Source organism: Polistes canadensis, unplaced genomic scaffold (assembly GCF_001313835.1).
Source record: "Polistes canadensis isolate GaletaPanama2010 unplaced genomic scaffold, ASM131383v1 scaffold_49, whole genome shotgun sequence".
Lineage (NCBI taxonomy): Eukaryota > Metazoa > Arthropoda > Insecta > Hymenoptera > Vespidae > Polistes > Polistes canadensis.
Window position 1 is genome coordinate 17,862 of NW_014569596.1, and position 24,498 is coordinate 42,359.

General features: G+C 29.4%; 1 protein-coding gene across 3 annotated transcripts in view; it reads right to left on the minus strand.

The window, feature by feature from the left end:
- Window positions 1-24,498, minus strand: part of LOC106785375 (ankyrin repeat and fibronectin type-III domain-containing protein 1) — an 89,486-nt gene that overhangs the window by 17,854 nt on the left and 47,134 nt on the right. For 2 of the 3 annotated variants that reach the window (XM_014745770.1, XM_014745771.1), the window contains 4 exons: window positions 23,510-23,658; window positions 22,717-22,845; window positions 21,899-22,085; window positions 16,186-16,442 (listed from right to left, as the gene is read on the minus strand). In XM_014745770.1, the coding sequence (XP_014601256.1) occupies window positions 16,186-16,442; window positions 21,899-22,085; window positions 22,717-22,845; window positions 23,510-23,658 (722 nt within the window). Of the gene's footprint in view, window positions 1-11,279; window positions 11,819-16,185; window positions 16,443-21,898; window positions 22,086-22,716; window positions 22,846-23,509; window positions 23,659-24,498 lie in introns of those variants that run through there. The other variant, XM_014745773.1, reaches the window with a different exon arrangement.

The window sequence follows — 24,498 nt, forward strand, 5'->3', positions numbered from 1 at the left end:
TATATATTTTTTTTTTATTGATTATCAATTATTATAAATTATTTCGATTTAGGGTGGATCTTTTTCGAAGGTTTTAGTTTTCGCGAGAAAATCATTAAGAACGAAACGAAAACTATTCCATACTTGATTCGTTTCAAGTTATGCAATCATCCGTGCATCGAGGTTAACCTCCCAAGGACGTTCGTGAGTCCGTTCACTGGCCGTTCGAATACCACAACGAAATCGGCCATTAAAGTCCGCGACAGAATGTTTTGAATCTTCGTGTTATCCGAAAATAAAAATAGAGAAGGAGAAGAAGAAGAAGAAGAAGAAGAAAGGACAGAAGATAGATCATTATTTCCAAGATTCTGATTAATTTCTAATTTTATGCTCGCACATTATTGTCTTAAATGTATATTTGAATAATATCAAAATCAATCAAAATGAATTAGAGACCGATTTTTATCTTATTCATTTTTGTTTATTTATACATGTAAACACAGAATTCTCTTAATACAAATGAAAGAGATTATTTAAATATCAAACAAAATTGACAAAGATAAATGAATTAATTCTTATCTGTTTGTTTGTTTGTTAGATCAATTTACACGTAAAAGCGGATACTTTTAAAATAAACGGAAGAAAATGATCACATAAATGAAAAAAAAATGCATTTTAATTTATCGTCAGGAAATGAGATTTTTCACGGACAACGAAAGTTGACTTCGTCTCCGAGCGAAATTACAAAGTCATGAATTAAAAGTGTTACATTTCGTCGGACAAGAGAACAACTTTTTAACAAGCTAGGTCGTTTCCACATATATGGTTGACCTTGCTAGCATTTTCTTTCTTTCTCTTTTAAAGTACGTATGAAAGTTGAACATGCAGTGTGTAAGGAATTGGATAACCTTCCATAGTCGCCTTGTAATATGACACTTGTATGCAAAAACACTATTTAAAGGCAAAATAAGATCTAGATGGTTGTGCGTAAAGGACGAGCAGAAAATGAGATTATTTTCAGAACCAAAGAAATTCATGGATCGTTACATTCCACAAATATTAAAAAAAGAAAAAAAGAAAAAGAACTCGAGAAAAATATGAGAAAAAAACGAGCGAAGTGTAATACCATTGCATTGTTTATTCGAATAAACTGCATAAGATAAATGACGAAAATTTATCTCATACAAGTTAGACGAAATTTAAAGCATGTATTGTATAAAACACGATTCATATATTACGCGAAGATTGCATTCCATTATAGAATCGTAACATTTAATATTTTAAATTTTCAAACTTCAAAAGTTTAAAGGATCGAACATGTGTCTGGGATAAAAATGATATGTATTACTTCATGTGGGCCAAAGAACAATATCCAACTGTTTTAAATAGTTTCTATCATTTCAGTTACAAAGGATAACTTTATTTTATTATCGAACTTTCGCACATTAAATCTCTATTTTGGAAATTTGAAATAACGTCGCAACGTCTGTATAAAACAAGGATCATCGTATATATACATAGGTATAGTTCGCGAAAACAATATTGTTATCGATCATGTGGACTCTAGCGCGTACAAACACAAAAAAAAAATAGAAATAAAAATAAAAACAAAGAAAATCTGTTGAAGTTTAATCGTGGAAGTGTCATCGTACATATCTCGTCAACTTTCCAACAGCATTTCTCTCGTGATGCGAAAGCGTGAACTTTTGAAACAGATCGAGTTGCGGCCATTGCGATCTATTATAATTTCACTATTAATTCCTAACTTATATATTCTTCTACACCCTTGAGTAATTCATTTCGCGTCTAATGAAATAGATGAGGAAATGAAGAAAAAAAAAAAAAAAAGAAAAAAAAGAAAACAAAAAGAGAGAAATAAAAATTCCGAAATGTTGACGATGAAATGAAAATGAACATTAAAACATTAAACATTACGAAGTCTCGAACGAGAATTAATGTGAAAAATTCGTTCGATATGAACGAGCCTTTAAGTTCTCAGCTGTTCTCCCCTCTTCCAATACGTGTTGTCGAGAGGGTCTAACTTCTTCTTACTCCGAACGGTATAACAATGGACTTGTCTGGAGAAAAGTCGATTAAAGTAGATATTCGCTCGTTTTAAACTCTGTATTCTCGAATCCAATAGTAATAATATACGAAATGTTAGATTTCTTATATTTCTTAAGAAAGAAAGCAGAACAAATTTCGAACACGTTTACTGTCTTTAAGGGGTCAAGGAAAAAAAAAAAATATAAGATATTAGTAGAGAAAAGAAAAATCTTTACCTTGTTATATTATCACAGAAAATAATTCAAATTTGGTTCTCGGAATAAATATCGAGGAAATTCATGCGTGAATTTGAGGTAATTGAAAATATATATATTCACCCCACAAAAAGGGCCGAAAACTTTCGTTTTTGGCACGCGCGAATTTAACAGAAAACAACTTTACCGACCGAGTCGGTTGGAAGGAGTCACAGGACGCAAAGAAGAGCGTCGTCTCCTTTCGTTCGAATCTTTAACTTGTCACTCTTGCGTCCTTCTCGTAATATTCTTTTCTCTCAAAACTCGCTAAGAACTTGTCGACCTTTTCCACCTTCCGTCTTCCTCGCTTTTGAAAACCTTCATCCATCCTCGTCGTTTCTTACAATGTATGTCCGTTAAAATCCTTCAAGAGAGTTTGGAACAATTCTTCCCAACTCTCTATTTATTCACGTTATTTTTTTTCCTTCTTCTTCTTCTTTTTCTTCTTCTTCTTCTACAGCTCACACACTGTATTCCCCCTTTTTTATTTCTAAGATTTTTCAAACAAAATATTTCGAAGTTTAGAAAAAATAAAAAAATAACAGCAAGTTTTCTCCTCTTATTCTTCTTATTCTTCTTGTGCTCACTTTTTAAGAGTTAAATATCAACGTCTGCGAATGAACGTCGTCGAACTGACTCGCGCGAACGTTGTGGCGTCGTCTGTGGGTACGCATGAAGTCGAACACAGACCCGCCCCCCTCTCTTTCTCTCTTTTACCTACTATTTATCTGTCTCTGTCTCTCTTTCTCTCCCTCTTCTCCCATCTCTCTCTCTCTCTCTCTCTCTCACTCTTTCCCCATCTCTCTCTCTCTCTCTTTCTATGGCATTCTCGACCTTTCCTTCTCTCGATGTTTGAAGCCAAGTGAAACAGCTGCCGGCTCCCTACCAATCGGACGACTCCCCCATAATCTCTGCCATGGACCACGTGCGTTCCATGCGCGCCAAAACTTTGCACATGGGGCTCCCGCTTTGAATCTATTTCAATCTGTGTCTTATGTGACTTTTAATTTTGTTCTCATGTTAAATCAAATGTTCAATATTTTCATCCGATTATCACACAGATTATTTAAGAGTATTTGTTTTTTTTTCTTTTTCATTTTATAATCGTATTATTTGTTCATTTATGTTAACTGTAATTTTCACGTTTTAATAATTTTTAATCGACGATTGTATCCATTCGATTTTTCCAATTTTTTTCTATTCTTTCTTTTCTTCGATTGTATTTTTTGAATAATTATCTTATAACTTTTAAACACTTGTCGCGTGTTTTTTTTTATTATAATTTCGAATCTTTTCCTCCCCCTTACAAGTACATGTATGCAGGTAATATTTTTTGTCGAGGGTTGGCTCGAAAAGACCACTTCCTGTGAGTTTCAAAAGCATGCCAAAGACGAGTTGAAATATTTTCTCGATGACTCACAAAGCTGCTTTCTTTACAATAGTACAACGATCTCTTCTTTCATTTGTAATAGAAAATAAATTCATATTATATATATATTTTTGTGAGTGTTTTTAATTATCACATTAATATTAGATGATATTAATTAAAATTAATAAAAATTACACATTTTTATTCGGAAAATATAATACAAACTTTTTCAAAATGATATGAACTCTGTTTTTAGTGGGGAAAAAAGATGAAGATAAAAAAAAATCTGATCCTCGCACCTATTTTAAGTGAAACTTGCTCATTGTTGCACCGAGAATAAATAATTTTTAATTTCTCGGCTATATATACGCGTGCAAAACGTGTGGCTTCATTCTCACGAAAGACGAGAAAAAACATAGTAGCACAGGAAATCTGTATGGAATAAACCTTCATTGTTACTAACGATTACATTGAAATAACACGGAAAAAATTCCCACATTAGAAAGCACGAATTATCTTACAAATGAATGTAATTTGATAAATAGATAGGACAGGAATCCTTCAAATTAAACGTTTGTAATTACAAAATTAGCATAATTTAACTCAAATAAACAAATCGAAAAAGAATAATGATACTACATCAAATAAATTTCACATTGTAGGAATATTACATTTTTATTTATTATCCAATCAAACAAAGTTGACCTAATAATTATAATTAGCAATAATAAATGGTCAGAAGATTGGAAATAATTGGTCTTCTTGACATCTTTACTTTTCGAAGTTAAACTCTGTGTTTCTCTTGTATTAGCACAGTTTGCCTGATATCGAGTAATAATGTATTATATATATATCAAAAGCTGTAGGATACATAGTATATAGTCTCAACTACCTGCCATAGAAGTTTTCCGAGAGTAACAAAGATAGTAGTAGTAATGAAACGTGACAAAGTAACAATTTGCCTCGTTTTAAAATGGTCTTATTATACGTAAAATGTAAAAGAAAATATTTGAAATAAATTGTGAAAAAAGTTAATACGAAAATGAATAATAGATAAATAATTAAATTAATATATCGATAAATTAATCGATATTTCAAGATTTCATTGACGATTCATGATAAAAAAAAAAAAAAACTTAAATTCATCAATTATTATTGACAACAATTAAACAAGTGAAAAAAAAATGGTACATATAATAGACGTCTTTATAAAAAAAACTTTAAACTACGTGATCCCTTTCGAGAAATCGCTTTTCCAATAACATTCGTTTTTCAATGGATAAAAATTTCTTCCTTTAGGATTATAGTTATTAATCATGTTATACCTTACACGTTGTTTCAATAAAAAGTTATACTATATTCAATTTTCTTAACAATTAATCTTGTTTATTTACTTTTTATTAAATGATCGATATACTATCGATTATTAAACACATTTAAAAGTAATTGCAATTATTCTTTAATCCTTCAATAATGAAAAAAATATTGAAATTAAAACGTAGATTAATTTATCATCGATCAATTATTTTCGCAGTAAACGTTTGTTCGCGAATTATTAGTTTACTTCGTATAAACCACCAAGTAATCGTTTTTTATTTGTTCTATTGATTTTTCTAATTTTTCTTTGGTTGGCTTCGAAGTTCGTTTATTGATTCGAAACGTATTTTTTTTTCAGCCGACGAAAAATATATCTAAAGAAAACACATGTAGGTATACATAATGCATTAAATGGAAAATATGTAAAGTAAAAATATTCGAGACACAGAAAAAGCGTTTTACAATGTACGACAAATGTATTGTAGTTAAACATTGAAGTTTAATTTTCATCAATAATTTAATCAAAGACCAGATCATTTATTTCTTCTTACTTATTGTTAGTTTGATTAAATGATTTTCGAATTTAAAACATCGGTCGTGAATACAAAAACAATAGAATTGTCAAGAAATAGTCCTTTTTAAATTCATGCATAAATTTTAATTGTGAATTCAAATCTTACGTTGCTTTTATAATTAATTCATACATATTTACGAAATCAATTTTCGTTAAGATCCTTCTCTCATTCTATATTATTTATTAGAGAATTATAGTATGCAATTAAAATTCTTTTTATGTTTTTCTATCTAGTCGATATAAGAACAATGTAATGGCCTGATTAATAGTCTAATGGAACCCAAAGGACACCGACTTTTCCTATAATTTTAATGGCTATTAAAGGTCTACAAACTTTAAAGCTTTTAAGTTTCAAAGATGGGAGGGGGGTAGTCGAATGGGATATCTAATTGTAAGTTTTAATAAATGTTTCTTCGCATCATTGCAGTCTTCTATATGGCGTATTTAAATTTTCTCTCCTTGACTAACACTCTAAGGTGTATATATAACTTTCAATTTCAAAATCTTTTTTAACAATTGTTTGGATAAACAACGAGGGATAGATAAAATTTTCTAGTTTCAAATTAGAGCACGATACTTTATAATTTGAAATAAAAAATAATTTTATTTATCAACCGATAAATTTCTTTTTTAATTTGCATTATTATATTTTTAACATATATATATATATATAGGCGTATGTAGTCTTTTTTATATTAGGGTCTTTCTTATATATTAAGGCTTTTCATTTTATTTTATGATATAAAATACGTATGTAAATTTGCCGCCATATTACTCCATTTTCTTCTGCATACATTTTCTGCATATATAGTAGGTATGATATAATATATATAATATATATACCTGTGTGTATGTGTATATATTTAAGTTGGTAAAAGAAAATCAAAGCTCTGATAAGATTTATCTGAGAAATTCTCAAGTATTTTGAGAGAATAAGAAGCAGTAGGAGAGAGGATAAAGAGACAAGAAAAAGGAAAACACAATAGAAAGATATAATTATATTTTCTGTGCTCGCAGATAGAAATAAGTATTATACGAGAAACGTTTTTAGTTCTACCTATCCTCGCATTTCGATTGTACTTTTCTACCTCTTCTCTAACATCAAACTTTTATTTTTATTTCTAAACAAACAAAAGAAAGAAAGAAGACTTCGTCAATTCAATTTATAACGCTACGTTGAAATTTCAACACATTGTTTAGTAGATACTGTATTTATTGTTGTCTCGTTTTACAAATTAAATTATACGCTTCGTTCAATTTATACGTTTCAAAGAAATTAAACGTTATTTTCATAAATTATATCATTCGTATTATATATTAAAAAGAGATTATGTCTGGATTTAACAATGATTTATAATATTGTTATTTAAAATATTTTTTTTCTTTGTTTAATTTTTTTTTTTTTTATACTCGATACGCAGTATTATAATATATATTATGTTAACGTGTGACTGTTAAATGTCGGATATCGAAGATGGTGTTGGTTGAAACGCAATGGTGTCAGACGTATATAAAACACTGCGAATACGAGCTAAAATCTATGAAATAAAAGAGTTATCTAACGCAATGGTAGCTTGACAGCTCGACAATTCAGATGAAATACCAAAAAGAAAACATTGTACTATTATACGTTTTATGAAGAAAAAATTGGATATTTCGAGAATCGAAACCGAAGGACGGAAAAGTATATACTGTGTTAAAAAAAAAGAAAAAAATGAAAATAAAAAATGTCACAGAAAACAATATCGTTGATGAAATCGTTTGAGTTTATAACTTTTAATCGAAATAACATACGAACACACGAGATTCTATAAAAGTAATTATTTTTTTTCTTCATTTGTGAAATGAAGTTCTATGCGAGATGTTATTGAGATTTTCTTTTCTTTTTCAGAAATTCAATATAATTACACAAAATTACGTTTAAGAATATCTTTACCTTGTTCGATGAAAGAAACGTAGATTCAGCTATGATAATTTCCGTTCTAATTAACTTGAAAGTTGGAACAATTAACATTACACTTTCACCATATATTAGAGAAGGGGATTCTTTAAATGTATAATATTATTTTCAAGTGTACGGATTTATCGATTAGAAACTTTTTTTGAAACCACATAAATAAAACAATATGCTTGCAATAGAAAAAAATTATTTAAATTTCTTATATGACGATGACAATTAAGTAATCAACGTTAGACGAGTTAAAATTTAAACAAATTTTTTGTACGTCGTAAGAATATGTATTTTAATATTTCGCAAAAATAATTTACAAATTTTGCCGGTCTCGAAAACAGATCCTTACGATCGAAAGGAAGGGCACCAACTGAACGGAAGGCTTGTCGCAACAGATGCAGAGTGTACTATGGGGCACCTACTACATGGGCATGACATCGGGGCAGGTGAGTTCAAATTTCGTTGAGCTCAGGGCCGTATATTCTTACATTCTGAGAAGAGTGTCGGTTGACAAGAATAAAAAGAAAAGGAGAAGATATATGAAGAAGCCACAAACACGAGTAAAAATGATCCCTTTCATCTTGTCTTATTATTTCTTTACTTTTATTTATCATTTTCATCAAAGGATTATCATTGATAACAAGATATTATTAGGATAAACAAAGGAAAAGATATTTGTTCAAATATTTGTGCAACAGTTCGTTAAAAGAGAGGGTTGAATATTAATTCTTTACAAAAAATAAAATCTAAAATGATCATTAATTTAGAAAAAAATTGTTGAAAACCTTTTTAGTCGGTGTCCGATTATGTCCATCTTTTATTAAAAAAATAACAAAAAAAAAAGAAAAAAAGAAAAAAAAAAGAAATAAGAATCCATAAATAAGTTTTACCATCTTTTATACGGTTTGCACCTGCTATTCGTTTCACGTTATATACCGTGTCTCAAAAGTTTTCAAAATGGTATTCTTTGAAATAAAAACTTATCATGGTTTATAACGAATTTCATAAGATCGTTTTAATAACATCGTCATTAGATATAAATTATTCAAATATTGTATAGATACGAGTTTTGTGAATGAATAAAAGAGATTAAAGAAGAATTCCTATTAAATAAAAAGACACCCGTTAGATGTAAGCACTTATATCGCAGGTGCCGCCCTTTTCCGGACTGTTTTCTCATAGACCTCGACAGGAAGAAAGGTAGTGGAAGAGTAAAAGATGAAGGGAAGAATAGGAGAGAAAAAGAGAAGGAACCATTGTAACGGAATGTTTCTGACGGGTTTGTTACACCAGAAATGTGATGCAGAATTTGAAAAGAGCGGAAGAGACAGACGATTATGCGAACCAACGTGCGAATCTCTATTAACCCATGAATATTTTATCTCTGTCACCAAACCTTCTTATTTTTTTTTTTGCCGCTCAACGTGTCTCTAAATATTAGGGCTGTTTTTATCTTTTTATTTTTCATCTTCCTTTGGTAAATCTGGTTCTAGTGTGTGTGCTTTACGTGCTAACGGATGTTAATAAAAGGGATCATTTTAAAATAAACTTGCGAATAATGTTTTATCGAATTTCTTACGGTTATTCTTTTTTTTTTCTGGCGGAGGGGGTTTTTTTTTTTAAAGAAGAAAAGAAAATTATTAGTTTTAATCGCAAGTTTTGTATAGAATTTAAAGTATATTTTATCGATAAGATTTTAATTTTATTTTCGGTGAAGAATAAGTATACGTAATTTGAAAATCATTTATAAATAATTCGGCAAATGCATTCGAATCGGTCTAAATTGAAAAAGGGGTAGATTTAAAAATAAATCGAAGGTATAGACAAAGTAAGATATATATATATATATATATAGAGAAAGAGAGAAAGAGAATATAAGAGAAAGAGATAAAGGGTTCATTAACAGCTTCATTAACCCCCAGAAGTTTTCAATGACATCCAGTTAAAGAGAGAGAGGATGATTTTTAATTATACTCTTGGCAAACGAAGTGTCTACTATGCAACGATACCCTTGAAAATTTGATTACGTTTTTTCAAGCTCGGAAAGGGTCAATTTCGTGTCAGGGTTGAAGATGATTGAAAGAAAAATCTTGGCAAAAAAGAAAAATAAAAAAAAAAGAAAAAGAAGAAATGTGACGTCGTTGTTCTCGCCTAGCTGATAATATTTTGTGTAAATATTTGTCGATTTTTTTTTATTGTGCACACATGTTTTTTGGTTCTTAAATAAAAAAAATATATATTTTTGATCCGATAGATAAGTGATCGTGAATAAAACAAGATAAAACATTGCTCTCTCTTCCTTAAAACTTTGCCGCGAGTTCGTAGTCTCGTTTGCACCAAATGCACAAGGAACCGGTTTATACGAGGCACCAAGATTTTCGATACATTCGTGCTGCAGCTTCCTTCCCTTACAATCTTTCCTTCTCTACCAAGTTCCATCATAAACGATTCTTCTTTCCTTCATTCTCTAACAATTTTATAAAACTTTTCTCTGTCGGCTCCAATATTTAAATTTTCGTTTTCTTATTATTTTGTGATATCGAAATAAAATCGTTCGATGATTGTATTTTTCGATCAACGAATGGCAAACTATTTCACATTTTATTCAATTATTAAAATAATATGAAAATATATATATCGCCTATATTCAGACAAAAGTTACTGACTAACTATTTATGTTAATCCGAATTGTTACTTGTCGATAAAATTATTAATGAGAAAAGTATTTTGATTTAGTATAAGTATGCTTTTCGTTAAATCCTTTACTACACTACTATTGATGCATTTTATTGTGTTATAATTAATAAATTTAAATAAATCACTTTCTCATCTAAAAAGACGAAAATATAATTTTACTGATTTTTGGTTAAACATAAACGATATAATCTCGTTTATATAAATATATTCATTTGATTTATTATAATACAATAATTGTTGAGACTTTGATAATATTAAATGTTTAATATTAAATGTTTAATTAAAGAAATCTCTAAAATCGCATCTACGTTTTCTACAAAAAAAAAAAAAAAAGAAACTAATTGTAAGAAAGAAAAAGAAGAGAAAGGAAATGAATTTCCTACGTCTTGTTTAATAATCAACAACTTCCATCTGCCATAAGTTTCCCTCTGTTTTCTCGCCTTCGTCGTCATACTCGTGAACCGTGAAACTTACGTTGTGGTCAAGAGCGTGACTTGGCTCCACGATGTCGGAAAAGAAGGTAAACAACGTGCGGAATAATACAAAAGACTTTAGATCCTAAGAGTACAATCGTATCTTACCTTCATTTTAACTTTCCTAAGAACATTTTTCTACAATAATATTAATATTTTTTTTTTTTTAGATAAACCAATTGAACGATTGAATCTTTTAATAATATTTTCATAAGTTTTTCAACACAAAATTGGATTATTCAAGACGCTGATTTTTATCGTAAAGAAAAATCTTCTTTTTTTTATTTAATATTATATATATTATTATTATAGCAAAATAAATTAACGAAGATAATTTATTTTGCTATAATATATATTATAGCATTTATATCAAAAAATATATTAATAATTCTCTAATATCTTCGACTCGTTTGAATTTCAATTATTACCACATTGTGGATAATTATACGAACACAAATTAATAAACGTAATTCATAATTCTATTAGATACACTCTAAACGATCTCTGACATTTCTTATATATATTTTCAATTTATAATCAATAAAATATTACAAAGTATAAGGAGAAGAAAAAAAAAAAAAAGGATAATAATAATTAACATCTATCTTATATAACTTACTATGATAACGACATTAACTTGGTTGTTAGCTCTCGTCAAGGCATTTCCAACACGAACTCCAATCATCTGACGAGAGCTTCCACCACTTAGTTATTTCGAAATCCATCAGAATCCATTGAGATCATGTTGATCAATGTAAGAATGTTTCCAACATCTTGCATCACGGACTGACTCCTCGATAGTTTGCTACTTTTTATTGAAATAGTCATCGGAGCGCGACGAAGAGGTACACGGGAAATTCACTTTAGGATTTCACTTCACTTTCACTGGATTGTTAACACGCTTGATAAGCGAGTCACGCACGAGAAGACAATCCAGACGACGACGACGACGATCAGACACGTGAACTCTTGCCCAGGAAGATTTCACTTCGTCCCAAAGATACAAGAAAGAAGAACTTGGATCTTACGTTTCAAGGTCGAGTGAATCCTATCTAGGAAGAAAATCTTCTTCACACGCTTTTCCTTTCAACGAGAAGAAGAAAATTCTTTTGAGGTTCTTATTTTTAAAAATGTTTCTTTCAAAATATATTCGAACAAATAAAATTCTTTAACATAAGTTTCTTCGGTTTTTTGTTGTTGTTGTATTTCTTCTTCTTTCTTTTCCCCTTTCTCTCAGGATGAATATCTTTTTTGGAAATCCTTCGGCAGGTAAATATTCGTGAACCCCACCCTCTTCTTCTTCATCTTCTTCTTCTTCTTCTTCTTCTTCTTATTCTTTTTCTTTTTCTCTTTTACATCTCTAGAATTAGGAATCGAGTTGGACTTGGTAAAACAACGAAATTGTTGATCGTTAATTCGATTATAAATGAAACAATAAAAGATAGTAAAACTCGTGTCGTTATTTTAACGATTTATATTCGATGTCCACGTGAAGGGATTACTTGGAAGTGTCAAGTAATTCACCGACAACGACGAGGATGACGACTAAGACGACGACAACGACAACGACGACTACGACACAACGATGAACGCTACTCGTACCTTTCTTCCTTTGCGGTGCGTTGCTCTTTAAGATGTTTGGTGGGGGCGACCGGTTTCAGGTCGGTTCGTCTTAAGATCGTTCTAAAGCTTCACGTTTATTGGTCGAGTTCGTTCCCACGTTCAGTGATGTATCAAGTTTTTCTTAAGAATGGAGGTGACATATTTGGTATTTATAATTATTCAATAAATTCTTGTTTTTTTTTTTTCTCTCTCCTAAATCTCTTTTCAATTGACATACAATTAGATAGAACAATGTAGGGAGATAAAGAAATTGATTAATTGAAGATAATTTGAATTTTTTTTTATTTCATCTTTTTTTTTTTTCTATTATATATCGCTGTAGTAATTTTAATTGTTCGTGTTCATTTTCAAAATAAAAATAAATAAATAAATCCTTAATTTTGTATAATAATAAGATTATCTATAATTATACACTACTATTACTATATATATTACTACTACTACGATGTAAAGATTCGTCGTGTAAGCAAATTTATATATTCAAAACATTTTTTAATCTTTATACTAGCAAAGAGAGTAATAGGATCCTCTATTCTATAATAACATTTTACGGATATCTCGATCTTGTGTTTTTCTATGCGGAAACGCGAGAAAACAAACAGAGATAGGGGATGATTCAACAAGATAAAAGGAATAAAAATGCATACGCGTACTTTTTTTTATTTCATCGTGCTCGAAGTCACATTCGAAATGTCACGATCATTGGTTACTTCGCTCTAGGGAAAAAAGGAGACGGATGATAGCTAGACAAGATTGGATGTCTTTTACTTTCTTCTTCTTTTTGCGATAAAAATGTAAGAGAGAAAGGGAAAGAGAAAGGGAAAGAGAAAGAAAAAGAGCAAGAGAAGAAGAAAATATAAGATGAAAAGGAGAAATAAAATACCGAATCAAAAGTTCGCGATCTAAAAGAATATATTACGTGACATTTTTCAAAGAAGACATTTTTCTTCTTCTTAATTTGAAAATAACAAAAAGAAAAAAAAAAAATGGAACTTATTTGTATGACCGATTCATAAAAAGGGATAAAGTTTTTCATGAATTCGACGTAGCCATTCTTACGCTAGAAAATATAAATATGAAAGTTAGGCGAGCTTTGAAAAAAAAAGTATTAAAAGAACTATCTTTTTCAATCTCTGAAATCTTAGAAACGATATGCCAAATAGAATTCTTCGATATATGTATCGCGCCATTCCTAACTTTTTTCGTCTTTTGTGCAATCAACCATCGTATTGGATAAGTTTTCACCTTTTTTACCATTTCCTTCACTCGTTCTTATTTATAGGATTCTTTGAATTTTTTTTATTTTACCCTTAGCAAAATAAAAGTTTGGAGATGGTTACTTTTGACATTTTTTACGCGAAATCTTTTTTTTATTAAATGTAAATTCATTTATGCGGGTGTGTAGACCTTTTCGTTGTAGACCTTAAAATTATTTATCTATCAAATTACGATTTATTAATTGAAATAATTAATCAACCGAAATCAAGGAATATTTCATTGCAAATTATTACCCGAAACAAATCGCTTAATGTTATTATCGACGCACAATTTAAATGAATGGGAAAGCCACGAAATGCGTAACGCATAGTTTCATGATTATTATCTATATTGCGTTATTATAACGTATATAATTCTGATCGTAATAAATTGACAACGTTTAGAGAAGAAGAGAGAGAGAGCGAGAGAGAGAGATACGATACTTGTTGTCAATACATTCTCTAATACAAAGTTTGTTTGTTGAAATAATTCGCAAATGAGATCGGCCATCGTGGACAACGACAAATCGTGATAACAATTGTCTCTCTCTTTCTCTCTCTCTCTCTCTCTCTGTCGCAATTTAACTTCTAACTAATGCAGAATTCCCATTGGATGAAAAGCTTTATCCGCGAAGTGCTCCTCGAGGACATGCCATTTTTCTCCTCATTTTTCTTTTTTTTTTTTTCTATTTTTCCTTTTACTATCAAAGAATTTCTTTGAAACATTTGAATTTTAAATACTCTCATATTTAAACGATTCAATCGACAAAATTAATTAAAATAAAGAAAATGTAGATTGTATGTTACAGTCTTAAGCTTCTTTTTCTCTGATATCATTAAAAATAACGATTAAAATGATATTATATTTTCATTTCATTTTTCATTTAATGAAATTACAACAATTTTATAGTGGAAATAGTATTATGTATAGCAATTAATTCAGTGCCTTGATATTAAATTTATTGCATCAAAATTGGCATCTTGTTTTCGTCGAGAAATTTTATAATTAGAATGTAGGAAAATAATGGAGACTATTTCGAAGTACAATAGTTTATAAATAAATACTTTACTTGTGTTAAAAAGAGTATCGATTAATATTACTGCATCTAATATTTAATGTGAACGATAAGAGTAAGCTCACTTTTTTTCGAGAATTTTTAGTTCACGTATATATTTAATTAAACAAAAATTTGTTATCAAGAACCATTAGAGAGATTTTCTTTACCTATCGAATAATCAATTTTATTTACCGAAAAAAATAAAAAGCAAAAAGAAACAATTCGATAGAAATAAATCGATAAAAATAATAAAATGAACAATTTTTTTAACATTTTATTGAATATATCCACACTCATATAAAACATTTAAATGACGAAAGAATGAATCAAATTTAGACGACTTAGTTTTAGTATTTATCGTTTCGTTTTAAATTACGTTGTAGCTCATTCGTTCGCTCGTCACATTCACGGATAAAGAAAATTGATGGTGTTAGTCGATGTAAACCATTAAAACGGAAAAACGACTTTGAACAACGTTGAACTCGTAAACGAAGGAAGGTCTTGTTTCAAATTCACGGAAATACGTTCCTCTTGATTCCATCGTATTAATTGCGGTTTAAACTTCGACACGTGTTTCGATCGGATATTCTCTAACACAGACAACGTATACAGATAGTATCATAGATGTAGATAATATATACACAGTTGTCCTTTGTTAATCGTATTGTGACACATAGGTGCTAATAATTATTATCTTTCACGAAAACGAGACTCTTCTTTTTATTCATTCTTAATATTACGTCAATAGATACACAAAACTGTGTCAATGTGTATAGAAATTTGTCCTATATTTTTTCAACCCATTTTCGTAATAAATTTTTTTCTACGTCTCCGTATATCTATGATGTATTATATATATATGTATATGTATTATGCAATTTTATATTTGTTCATCATTCTTCAGCTTGTATAGATAATATTGTTGATTAAATTATTGAATATATTCTTATGGGAAATGAAATGTTTACTTATCAAATCTTTAATTTGAAGCTAATACTAATTCCAAACTATTTTTATTAGATTTCAAAGTAAATTTATGATAAGGTAGAATTTAGGAAGGGATGTGTTTATCAATTATTCCATAGATGAATAAAGATCCGAAATTTGAGATTACATCAATGTCACGTTTTAAAAATGAAAATCGATGTTACATTAAAGTAACAACGCGTCATATCTTTATCAAAGAGAAATAGGTGACGGATTTAAAAGCATTTAATCATATTGATCCAATTGTATTGATTTCTAAAAACAATTAAATCAAAAGGAATTTATTCGGTTTGATTATAACTTAAGTATATTCATGAAAATCGACGTTACTTTGATCGCCGATTATAAATATCTGATAGAATATACAAATTGCGCTCAGAATATTTATGTAAGCAGTTTTAAATTATCACAAAACATTGTCACAGTTTTCGATAGATATTTGTCATTAAAATTATATTTCATAATAATTATATTCAATTTGGAGAGGGGTATATCCAATCAGGATAAATAATAATTTAAACACAGATTTTTTGGTAATGAAAAGTTTTGATAATCGTGACAACTAATGGAAAATGGTTTTATTGAAAGTTTTAGTACTCACCGACGACAGCCCGATGACCTTTGACTCTTCTACCGATACCAGGTGACGCCAAACTGAGCCTGTCACTTCTAGTACCCAACAACGGACTTGGACTTCTTCTCGGTGGAGGCTGTTCGACAAAAAGTCCATAGCTGCTGGCAGCACGAATTCCGTTACTACCACTGACGGTCCCAACACCCCCTGTCAAGCCCCATTCAGCTACACTGTCGATGGAACTGCTTCTAGGCAGGCACGAACCCGTCGCACTGCACTCTCGTCTGTGTCAATCGAAACGAATCAAAATAAAGAATAGTCACTTTTTCCTTTTCTTTTTTTCTTTTTACAACCTATCGCTCCAAGTATCTTCTTTCTTTCAGTCCTTTTGTTATATTCTCTTTCCTTCATTCTTTATTGTTATTTTTGTTTGTTTTTTTTTAATACCAAGTAGAACCCCCTTCGAACACAGCCAATTAATCAATCTTTCAACTTTATAATATTATATAATTTTGTCACTTTTCCTTTCTCTCGTCAATTTGCGTATGATTTCAAAGAATGTCAAACCCTTTGTGTTTGAAATTGTTCAAGTTGGAATACGATTAAAATGCGCTAGAATTCTTTTTTTGTTTTCCTTTCGAATATTAAATTTACAGGTGTCAATGTAAAAGCTGATATTTTTCTTCTTACACAAGTTTGGAAAACGATTAAAACTTTTCTTTCGATCGATTTTTGTTACTGTATCAGTTGCGTTGTTATTCAATTTTTTTTATTTTAATTGTTGGTGAAAATTTTTTAGCTATGTGAAACCATGCGAAAAATATTTCGTATTTTATATTTATAGTAATCCCAGAGGAAAACAATTCTTTTGAAATGGGGGTAAAAAGAAAAAAAATTGCGCTAACTCTGGCTCAAATTAATTAAATTTAATGCGTAAAATATTATCAGACGAAAAATGTTAAATGTTGCAGTTTTCATTTTTTGGTTCAATGTTGTGAATAGAGAAAAATAATGAAAAAATAAATATTAAAAACCCTAAAATATTTATTTTTTTTTTATTTCAATAAATATTCATTTTTCGTGTAATAAAAATAAAATATTTCTAGTTTTCTCTATCAATTATCTATGTGTTATACATTTATATACCTATTATATTTTCAACTTGCAACTTTTGACTATTTTACAATTGTATATAACGATTTCAAGATGCTTGAAAATAATTAATCAATGAATTAGTTATTGAAACAAATGACATCTTTATTTTCAACAATTATATATTTTTAAAATAAAATCCTTCATACTTTACATGTAAAAGTAGGTAGACGATAAAAAAAGTCAAGATTAATTATTTGAAGCTTTGTTTCCGAACAAATCGTATTTTAAAATATTATAGCATACACCTACGCTAAACTATCTTCTAATTTGAATTCGCAATAATAAAATAATAATGTCTGTATTATTTTTTTGCATGAATGGCGACAATATGAAAATCGTTGCGTATTATACTAAGCTGTTGTTGTCTCGCCATACTCACAGTTCAACCGATAGATACAAACTGAACGTAAGTAAAATGAATCATGCGGCTGAAGACGTTATGTAAATATTACAGAGAATAACGAATACGAAAGTGCAAACTTAGGATAATGGATTGTGAAAATAAATAATCTTTTTCACCTTTAAACAATGAATAGATGAAAAAAATACTATTCCCTTTTTTTCGACTTCTAATTATTAATTAAAAGCACAGAATAATCACTCACCGAATTGTAACACTCGTCCGAATTCATTCTGTATATGTGTTAACACATTCTAAATGAATTATAACGAGTCATCGAACGTAGACATAAAAACATAAATTTTGTCACGTAAAATATATTTCATTTACGAAACAAAGTCATTAGATCGTAAAAAAAACAAACAGTAAAAAAGGATAAAAATAAAAAAACAGGGTGAAAAGAATATCTATGTCGATTTAGACAGACAAGATGGAAGAATAAATATTTCGTCAATTGTGCCGGAAAGGAAAACAAGAAAAAACAAGAAAAGACAAATAGTAGGTCTCCGAATAAATGGCTTCCAAATACGCTTCATTTTTTGTTACATTTCGAGATATAAATTATCCTTGCTAAAAAGATCTCCTTTTTTTCTTCTTTTTTTGTTTCTTTTGATTTACTACGATTTTTATATTTTTTGTTATTTATATATACCAGATTATAGTATATGTGTATATGTTACCGTCAATGCCGGAAATCAGTCATTGCTAGTAATTCCTCGGCATTACTATGAATGCAAAGAGCCTTCAGACGAAATCGGAAATTGAAAAATTCTTTCAAATATTTTGTATACTTAAAAATTATACCTAGAAATAAATATAATATTGCCAAATAATTCATAAAAAAAAAAAAAAAAAAAGAAATCGTATCGTTATTTTTATTTTAAATTGAAATTAAAGTAACATCGTTATAAATTGAAACGATTTGCATATAAGCGAGACATCTCAAACGGTTATGCAAATTTTGATAAGTTACATAGTAAGATAGACGAAAAAGATAGACAAACGGTTTCGAAATGTGTCAGTCACGTAAGAACGATTAGGAACATCGTAACTCGTTTCACTATCGTTCAACTACATCTATTCAAACACGAATATATAATTTTCTTTGTAATTGTCACGCAAAAGATAAAGTTCCTTTATTTTTATCCCTTTTAATTTCTATCTCTTTCATCCGCACGAAAAAGGGTAACGACTATTAATAGAAAGTTCAACGAGATAAAAGTTAACGATTGTAAGTAGTAGAGGCGTATATTTGAGTAAACTACCCTCAACGCGAATTTGAAATGTTATTATTTTTCAATTGTAAATGAAATTATATATATATATTTTTTTTTTTGTTTAATCTTCAAATTAAATTTAATTCCAAAATTAGATTAATCTAAGAATTATAAAAAAAAAATCATAAAAAATTCTCGCCTATTTCTTTTCTCTTCTTTGTCATTTCTATTCTCGTCGTCTTCGTCTTCATTAATTATTTCTTTTCTATCTTATCTATCCGAAGTTAGTTTGGCAGGGAATGTAATATTGTATTATCGAAGATAAGAAAATTACACTTTTTCTAAACTTTCTCATGATTACGTTTCACATCAGTCTTTGTTAGAAAATAACCGTATCGAAGATCATTAATAGAATTAAAGTATTTAGATGACAGATTATTATTTTATCGTAAGAATCGATCTTTACATGACTTTTATTACAATATGATCTCTCAAAACCTTTTCGTATTTTTCCTCGACGTTATATCATGTTTTATCGTTTAATGGAACAGGCTTGCGTTATTTTTACGTAATAGTCAAGAAATCTAATGTTCGATCGTTGGAAAAACTAGGACGATATTAAAGAAAATCAACTTCGTTAGTTATACTTTTATCCGACAATTTTATCGAACGAGCTAAAATCACTTCAAATGAAATCTAACGAGCAGAATCAACATTATTTATTGTTTTGTTCAAATTTTATATCAACATAGGAAACTACTATTACAATTAAGGTAATTGTTTCGACCCACAGAAAAAAAAAAGTCTATAGTTTTACATTATATATCCTTTCAAATTACACTAAAAATGAGTCGTCTATCATTAACGAATTTGCTTACAATTGTGAAGAGAATCGATCATGAGTAAGGAATGAGAGAAATTGAAAAGAAAATCATGCTCGGATACGATTCGAAACTGAATTTCCTTCTTCCTCTTTCTCTCATATACTTCTCTTTCATTCTGATATTCCTATTGATCTGTCGTTTCTCGTTCATTTCCTCGTATCCATTTTGAAAATTGAACTTCCCGTGAAGTTTCGGGGATCGTTTCGTTCAAATGAAACCTTCCCTCCGTTTGTTTCTAAGTTTCTCATGTATTTTTTCTACAAAATTATAAAGAAAAAAAGAAAAAATATATAAAAGACAGACAATGAGATAACTCAATGCCAGATTTTTTTCAATAGTTTTCGTCTCTCATTCTCTCAGCTCTTGACGAATGACACGTCAGCTATATTTTTTTCTCTTTTTATAACACACAGGCCTGTTAAACCAGTTCAATTTCATTTATCCTAGCTCTTTTACTAGCTCTTCCTCTCTCTCTCTCTCTCTCTCTCTCTCTCTCTTTATTCGCGACCTTTGCGTTAATTGTTCGAATTTTCAAGCAAATCCGTCGGATCATCGTGGTGAAAAACATCGTTCACCAACCAGGGAAACGGTTCCGATCGATAAATATGGATGTATGGAAATTATTTTGATTAAAAGCTAAATTGATGGTAGGGACGATGAGAAATTTTAGTTGATCGTGAACAATGAAGAATTGGAGCATATAATATTTTTGTTTTTCCTTTTTTATAATTTTAATAAGAAACAAATTTTTTATTGATTTATTTTAAACAAATTCAAACTAATTCTCTTGAAGAAAATCATTATTTTTGTTGGTATCAAAAGTACTTTCCGAGATTGATAATAATTCGAACAATTCGAAAGTTCGAGAATGTCCAAGTACAGCAATAAGTCATTTTTTTATACGGGATTTAGGTCAAGTCTACAAAAGAAAAAAAAAAAAAAATAACGGACCTTCGAATTCAATGATGCGCGATATTCCTCCACCATTCAACCATTTTGAAATATTCTGTCAAAGGCAGCCTATTTTATATGCGTTGCTCTATTGAAAAGTACTATAAATCGAAAAATCGATCGCAAATAAAAACGCGTGTTAATTCACCAACGAAAATAATCGAAATTTCTTGATAACTTTTGAAACTTAATTTGAACTTTTAACAAGCACGAACACATTTAATCGTTCAATTGTGGGGTATACTAACGAACAAAATAAATCGATATAGTCCTTAAATATTAGCTCATGTGTCACCGGCAGCTTTTCTTCGAGATATCATCTTACGGATATCGTCGTTCTCCACGATGAAACGTGCCGGTAAAACGCATTTCGATTATCCGAAGGTATCGACTATCCGAAAAGTTGATAGCGTAGCAAAAGCGGTCCATTAGCTCTCGCTAAATCGACGTTTATCTGTAAACGACTAATGCAAAAGGAAAAGCCTTACAAAATATATCTCAATTTAAACGAACACGAATATATTACGAGAGAGAGAGAGAGAGAGAGAGAGAGAGAGAGAGAGAGAGAGAAATGATACGTTCGATAATGAAAAAAAAAAGAAAAAAAAGAAATTATTATCTATCCATATATCGTAAAAGGTAACAATTAAATTAATAATTTTTTTTTGTTCACATATCATTAATAAATAAATATCTATTATGAAAATCGAGCCTTATGGGTTGCATGAATTTAATCGTTTTCTCTATATAAACCTGTAAATATTAAAAGCTTTCAATAATAATAATAATAATAATATAAAATGAATTGTGTTGTACGATCATTTAACTAATTACTCTAAATCGCCGGTGAAATATCGATTTGTTTGTTATTAATGATCCTGATTAAAGGATCAACATTTATCAAAATTTGTTAACGATGGAATTAAGTTTATTTTTTTTTTTTTTTTTCTTCAATTTATTCAGAATATTGTCCAGTTAGAAAGTGGTTACTAGATTCTGAATAAAATTAAATTATATTAAGGAAGAATACAAACGAACATATTTCGAAATAACATAATATGTTACTCGTATGTATATATGCGAATATCTGTATATGTATATGAAGATATAGATATGTGTATGTCATCGTATACCTTTCCCAAGAGAGACGACGTGGAATTTCATCGCTCGGCGTGAAACTCGGCCTTTGATTTAAAAGCCTGACAAGCCTGTTCAAAGGTTGTGAACCACCGATGCTAGAGGTGCTCAATCTACCGATTCTTGTTGAGTGTTCTTTTGGGAATTCTCTGCTTCCAGGACCGGAGTCGGAGACACGACGTTCTGGAATGAACGATTAAAATTTGTATAACATTAGTTCAGGTTTAAGGTAATCTGAATTTATTGGATAAAAAAAATATGAAATATTTTTAAAGTAAATTTTTTAACGATATTAACCCAATTGAAATTAGTATCGCACATATAATATACAATATAATACAACGTAGTGATTAAAAGTAAACTTTGTTTCCTATCAACGATGGTCCATTTGTTTAAATATCAAAAATACAAATTAATGCTAAAACGTAAAGTATTCTCGCGTGAAGCTTCAAATTTATTACATTAATACTTTATTTGTCGAACCGTCGTTTTAATAACTGACTCTAATTAATTATATCACGATTTAATTTACAATTGGACGTACAGATTTATCCATGATTACTTATTTTTGTAGGTAATATTTAACGAGATCTACGATAAAAAGATGTTTTTTTTATATATCTGGACATATATGTATCATTGGTATTAATTAATTACTTTTTAAATCAGTTGCTATTTTAAAGCTTCCTAAAGAGAATTACGTAGAATATGGGGTTGTAATTTACTACCCTAGATAAATATATTGAAAGCTATTAAAACTTAATGAATTGAGATGTAACTTTTGAATGGAAGAGCAACTTTGATTGGATGTTACCTATCGTATCGTCTGTGAATGATATCCTTGGAGCAAGGAGTTTGGTACTGTATGGTGTTGTACTTCCACGTTTTGCACCGATTGCATTATCCGTGGTTGGTGGCGTGATCGATACGCCTGTTGTCGATGCTGAAATCAAATGAATGGATGGAACACGTGTTTGTTAAGATTATTACAACTTATTAATATAACCTTACAATTATCTACCGTCAAACTTTTCCAAATTTTACTCTTATCTAAAAATCTTCTAATATTTTCTTTTTCTTTTATATACTTCATATTGCTAATATAAAAATATAACGACATTGGTAAAGATACTTCTGAGATAATATAATGATCATTTTACATGTTTATTTCAAATTTCAAATATATGATTTTATAACGAAACACATTTGAACACATATGGCATAGAACATTTCTATATATTCACAGAACGTAACATTCAAGTTTTCAGTAGAAAAAATAGTAATCGCGAAAGTAAACCCGATGAAATGTGATCTCGAAATAATCCTATAAATCGGAATTTTACTACAGTTACGGTTACACACGTCGTTACATATCGTGAATAACATAAAAATGGTTTAACGATCGATTTCGAATTCTATCGGATACTTTGATGGATCGTGATGGTTTTCGATAAAAAAAAAAAGAAAGAAAAGTGATGTTATAACAAAGGTTATTCGTTGAATGGATCGTCAACTGCTTTTTATACTGTTGATCCTTTATATTATTATTATTCAAACATCGATATATATAATAGATTTGATTACTTTTAGTAATATTAAATACTTACAATTGTATCGAGCATCAATCTGAGCTTGAAGTATACTTAAGCCTGGTGCAACTATAGCAGGTAAAGTCCTTGATCGTAAAAGAGGAGCTGGTCGACCTCCTGGACCTCTTCCTGCTCTGATATCTGGTTTGCATTCTACAACAGGTACGCTGAAAACAGAAAATAACTTTAATTAATATCCATTTTAATATACGTAAAAGGTTATATTACATTGATAATGATATTATTCGATTATACTCTAATATCCGCTATTACAATATTTCGAAATAAATCACATTTAAAGAAATGATATAATTTTTATTCGTAAAAATGGATATATCAAAAATTAATTGAAAAAATATATATACAATATAACTTATTATAATTACAACGTGTAATCAAATTTACGTTAAACGTAAAGATTTAAATTTAAACACGATTTACACATTTCGCATACCTACCATATTACATTCTCGGAATTCTATAATATTAATTAATCTCTACATGTATATGTATATATATACGTGAATATTCCCTATCGCGCTTGATTTCGACAGCTTTCATACTGCTCTACATAATTGACTTAATTTACAAAACCGTAAGCCGATTATTTAAATACTTATTTAAATATTTTACTTCTAATTACGCATTTACATGATACTAATTAAATATTATACATATATAATATAATGTATTATAAATATTTAAGTAATATATATCTATACATAAATAAACATTTCTAAATCTAACAATAAATGTATTATAATTCGAGAAAAAGTTAATACTGGTAATAAAGTTCACGCCTTTCTAAATTATACGATAAAAGAGAAATCTTAGTTATACTCCAAAGCAAAATAAAACCTGACTAAGTGGTATAGGACGAAGTTTTCAAATAATAAGAGAAGAGGAAACCGAAAGACGTCATCCAATGGCAATTCGAGAACGTCTTTCAGCATCGTAGTGTGACGTAGTCGTCTTCGAAGAAAGACAACTAAATTCCTCGTCTGCTA